At 36.2% G+C, this 5,422-nt stretch overlaps 1 protein-coding gene across 1 annotated transcript; it reads left to right on the top strand.

The window, feature by feature from the left end:
- The first annotated feature begins 145 nt into the window (after positions 1 to 145).
- On the top strand, positions 146 to 1,084 carry LOC102012311 (olfactory receptor 480-like). Its single transcript, XM_005380205.1, has one exon. The coding sequence runs from the start codon at positions 146 to 148 to the stop codon at positions 1,082 to 1,084; it is 939 nt and encodes a 312-aa protein (XP_005380262.1).
- The last annotated feature ends 4,338 nt before the right edge of the window (positions 1,085 to 5,422 follow it).

The raw sequence follows: 5,422 nt of genomic DNA, 5'->3' as shown, positions 1-5,422 counted from the left end.
TATGAAAGCATTTCCCCCAAATTAGAAAATGATTCTGTTTTTATAATTTATATTACATTGTTATTATAAAAGTAAATATGCAAACTATACTATTTTATTCTAACATCTGCTTATTTTCTTTCAGTGGACACCATTCTCAACACAGATGGGGATTGGAAACTACACAACTGTGACAGAGTTCATTATTTTGGGGTTAACAGATGATACCACAGTTTGTGCCATTTTATTTATTATTTTTTTAGGAATCTATGTTGTCACTTTGATGGCCAATGTCAGCATTATGATGGTAATCAGAAGCAGCCCTCAGCTCCATACCCCAATGTACTTTTTCCTCTGCCATTTGGCCTTTGTAGACATTGGGTACTCCTCATCAGTCACCCCTGTCATGCTCATGGGCTTCCTCAGGAAAAGAATTTTTATCCCTGTTGCTGGATGTATAGCCCAGCTCTGTTTTGGGGTGACATTTGGGACAGCTGAGTGCTTCCTGCTGGCTGCCATGGCCTATGATCGCTATGTGGCCATCTGCTCACCCCTGCTGTACTCCAGGCACATGTCCCCCAGGGTCTGTATTCTCTTAGTGGGGGCTTCCTATCTGGGTGGCTGTGTGAATGCTTGGACATTCACTGGCTGTTTATTAAGTCTGCCCTTCTGTGGACCAAATAAAGTTAATCATTTTTTCTGTGACTATTCACCACTTTTGAAGCTATCTTGTTCTCATGATTTTACTTATGAAATAATTCCAGCAATCTCTTCTGGTTCCATCATTGTGGTTACTGTGTTTGTCATCGTTCTGTCTTACGTCTACATCCTCTTCTCGATACTGAAGATGCACTCTGCAGAGGGGCGGCAAAAAGCCTTCTCCACTTGCACCTCCCACCTCACTGCAGTCACCCTGTTCTATGGGACCATTACCTTCATTTATGTGATGCCCAAGTCCAGCTACTCCACTGACCAAAACAAGGTGGTGTCTGTGTTCTACATGGTGGTGATCCCCATGTTGAATCCTCTCATTTACAGTCTAAGGAACAAAGAGGTTAAAGAGGCCATGAGAAAATTGATAGCTAGAACTCACTGGTGGTCCTAAGAATTCTGACTTTAATAATAAGTACAGTAAAATGAGGACCTCTGGCAGATAAAAAGGTAAATAACACTGAATAAATTCAAGTTTATATCTATATTATTCTACACCTATAAATTTTATTGACTCATTCTCAAGAAACACTTACAGTATAAAAAAAAATGTTGATTCATTAAGGAACAGCTAGCAAACAATTTTTGCTTTACCCTTTCTCCATCCACTATTTCTTGCATCTATAAGTATAAATCTTTTCACATAAAGTTCTTTGTTCTTTGAAGGCAGACTTGGAATTACAGCTGTGGAATTCTCTGGACTCTCTCAAATGGAAATAAAAAGTAATGTAACCATTCAAGATCTCAACCTGAAGAAGTTGGTCTCTATGTTACATTGCAACCTTGGGATTGAAACCAGTGGTGCAGGTGGCTGAAAACCTCCTGTCACCCTGTGGTCTGAGTCTGACCTACAGGATTTTGTAGGTGAGTCTAATCCAGACAGCTAAGACTATATCTTTAGTCTACTATTTTAGCTATTACCTTTTACTTTTAGGACTCTGTTTCAACAAATACCCCAAAGAGTCACTTAAAAACAGTGTAGTGGAGGTTGATTGGGTTAAACTGTGTCCTGTGGAGACAAAGTAAGGACACTTTTTTCATAAATTCTTTCAATCGTGAAACTTCTGTATTGCTTATTGAATTGTTTTTTCTCTTCTATTCCTGTTGCCCCTGAAGCTGGTCTCTTAGGCATAATCTCTTGGAAAATATTGTACCAGTTCTGAAAATGGACTAATTTAAATTTTTACAATTTAAGATTTTCTGTGTTCTTATAGAACCTATTTGAGTTTACTCCTCAACTGTCTCTTCTAAATGAATTCATTTTTAAACACAAGGTATGTTTTCAAAAACCCATTTTTCTTCAATTTAAATGTAAACACCTTAATCCCAATAGGTGTAACATCTGATTTCTAAATGTAAGCATCAATAATGATTCTACTGTCTTCAACATTAAATTCCATTTCCTTAAGAATTGGAAGAAATAATACCCACTTTTCTTGTCCTCTGTATTTCAGCTTTAGCAGTAGAATTTTGAAATAGAAAGTCTGGTTGGAGTCTCCTAAATTCTACTTAAGTATTCAAGGATCTTCCAATAAAATTTAAATATCAAATTTCTTAAGTTATTTTTCTGTTCAAAGTATCTAGGTGTTTTACTCTTTCCTGAGCTAATACTAACATCAGAGTCTCATTTAGGGTCAAACACTTCGTACCCAAATAGCACAAGGCTGTCACATTGTCCTATGGGAACAATTTAGCTATCAAGAGAGCCTTTTGATATAGCCTCTTGGAGGCTTGTGCAGTAGTCAGAGAAATTATCTGACTTATGTGAATATACACTTTGAATTTGTATTTCCATTAGGATTTAGGTATGAAATAGCAAGAAATAAAATTTTTTAATCTTTATTTTTCCTTGAGATTATATACAATTATGCAGGAAAAGGTTCTTTCCACATGTAACCTTTCCAGAAGTTGACTTTAGATTGGTTGTGCTTAGATTGGTAACATGCAATTTGGAGTCATATCCACCTGTCACCCAAAACACAGTGCCTCAAAATGACTCATAAAGTAGCTGCATGTGATACATTTCAAGGCGATGACAAGGAATGAGCTGGGTGTAGCAAATGTTTGATCCATATTAAACCTTTACTTTAATCTTTCCCTATCATCTGTCATCCATTTTGCATTATCATCCCAGGCAACTGAATTTTTGCCATATTTCTCAGGATATTAAAATTGGGTAAACACATTCAACATAGTTGTGTCTTGTTCATTACAACACATCAGCTACTTACATAATTACAGAGAAGGCAGAGAGATGGATCTAACTGGGGTTAAGAGTCTGACAGTGCAGTAGGAGAAAGGGAAAAGTCAGAGGACGATGATTATGGTAGTATAGAAATCTAGTCTAGTGTGGAGGGAAGTGAGACTATGCAATGAAGTGAATAATGAAAACATGGCAGAGGCAATAGATTAGAGTTTCTCAGCTGTGAATCCAGATTCCTAGAACCCCCTCATCATGAGGTCCACATCCTCTTCAACCGCAGCACAATATCTGACTGAACTTTCATATCTTACGGTCTTCAGGATGTTGATGATCAGTGTTTTTGTCTGTGTTGGAGATAGCATGTTTATTCAGCCATCTATCCATCTACTCACCCATCCATGCAACGTACATGAATTAAGCATAAAAATGATACCAAGACATAGATGTTGTAGAAATGAAGGACTCAGTCTTTGCCTCTAAGTGATAGCTAGAGGAGCAGGAGAAAGGAAAAGAACAAAATTTAGATTAACAAGCATTAAAATCCTAATGTTTAGATGATACTATGGGGGCATGGAAGAAGAAAAAGTTATCCAGGAAAGCAGCATATGGGTCCACCTAAAGGATTCCATAGGGGTCTTGGGCCGAATATTGTCCCCTCACATCTCCAAATTCACTTTTCTTCAGGGTTCCTCTCACCAAAGGTGACTTGGATACCTCCAGTACTTACTGCTGACCTGCCAACAGAATATGTCAATTAGACCCTAGGACAGCTCCATTCCCCAGAGGTTTATCTGTCATCCACTGATAGGCTAACTCAGATGGTAAAATCTAGGTTATGCTATCAGATGAATGATAATATTTGAAAGTTTGGATTGTTGCCCTACGGAATTATAAATATATCTTCAACAAAAGCATGAGCCAGAATATATGTTCCCAGTTTCCAAGTGTGGAAGAAAGAGTGAAATTTTTCTCACTAAATAACACCATATTAGTTTTCTTTGGTGATGTAAAAACCACTATAATTTAGTGTAGAAGTACCAATTTGTTTTCTTGTAGTTCTAGATGTCAGATGCCTATATGGGTATCATTGGATTAATCAAGGAGTTGGCAGATTTGGCTCCTTCTGGAGGGTCTAGAACAGAATGCATTTCCTTAGCTTTTTGAGATTCTAGAGGCCACCCTCTAAATTCCTGGCCTTTTCCCTCTAAATTTAAAGTCAGCACGGTACATCTCATGCACCTTTTTATAGTCATATCTTCCCCTGACTGGCGCTCTTCACCTGTCCTCTTTGTTTTTTTTTTTTATAGAGACACTTGTAATTACATTGAGCCCACTTAAAAAATGTCTCTAGCCATTTGATAATAATTTTAATCTCATCTGCAACTTTAATTCCTGTTTTCCAAGTAGGCTAGTATATTCCAAGTTCATGTGATTAGTTTTTGGGTAGACATTATTATCTTTCACTAAAGAATATTTCCTTCTTTCTTTTCTCCTAGCTAAGATAATTGCATTACTAATTTTTATTAGTTTATTGAAAGGAACAGTTAATGCCTACTAGATCAATTTTGCATGTCTATATCCGATAATCTGAATAACTATCTTGAAGATAACAATATGCAATGTATTTAACAACCATAATTAATTTCTTATGATCTTGTTTTGAAATTCTGTAATCATTTTTTTATTCTCTGTAAAAGAAAAAAGAAAAGAAGCAAAGAATATTTTACTTTCCAGAAACTGGAACCCTCAGAAATACTCCTTCTAAATACTCCTATCAACTTGTCAGCAACTAGAGTTCAACCATTTTCATGTTTTGATGTAAAATATATATAAAATAAAATCCAAGAATTTTATTGTATAATTACTGGCTACTAAAAAATGCATAAGTCTCTGTAAGTCAAACACCTAGTTCTATAACCCTCAGTTGTTAAACTTCATCTAGCCATACAAAAGCATCCACTGTTCTGATTATTTTTTCACTGATTTTAGTCCTAAATTGTCACACAAATGGAATGAATCGAAAAAGTATTTTTGTAACACAACTTTAAGTTACCATGTTTTTGAAATTTATCCACATTGTGTGTGTCAACAACTTACTTCCATATTTACTAAATTATCTTCCATTGTGTGAATAAACAGGTTGTTTGATCACTCTGCAAGTGGAAACATGAGTTGTTTCTATTAGATGACTAAGCATAGAAGTGGCACTGGAGAAAAAAATAATGAAAAAGAATAGAAATTCAATACAAAAAAATAAGTGAAATCTTAAGCTGTTGCTTTTATGTACTTGACAAAATTTATGTCTTTAGCTAGACTGATAAAAAAAACCATAAGAGAACAGTAAAATTCCTAGGGTTAGAAATGAAAAAGAGGGGATTGGGTGTAATTCAAAGCACTTGTCTGTCATGTACAAAGCTCAAGATTTGATACCAGCACCAAAAGCAAAGAGGGAGGGAAAGAGAGAGGGAAGGAAGGTGGGAGGGAGGGAGAGAGAGAGGGAAGGAAGGTGGGAGGGAGGGAGAGAGAGAG

Source organism: Chinchilla lanigera, unplaced genomic scaffold (assembly GCF_000276665.1).
Source record: "Chinchilla lanigera isolate Chin_1 unplaced genomic scaffold, ChiLan1.0 scaffold00013, whole genome shotgun sequence".
Taxonomy (NCBI): domain Eukaryota; kingdom Metazoa; phylum Chordata; class Mammalia; order Rodentia; family Chinchillidae; genus Chinchilla; species Chinchilla lanigera.
This window is presented reverse-complemented; position numbering and strand designations above follow the sequence as displayed.

Excerpts from the sequence above, each read along its gene's own strand:
- LOC102012311 (XM_005380205.1), top strand. The coding sequence starts at position 146 with ATGGGGATTGGAAACTACACAACTGTGACAGAGTTCATTATTTTGGGG.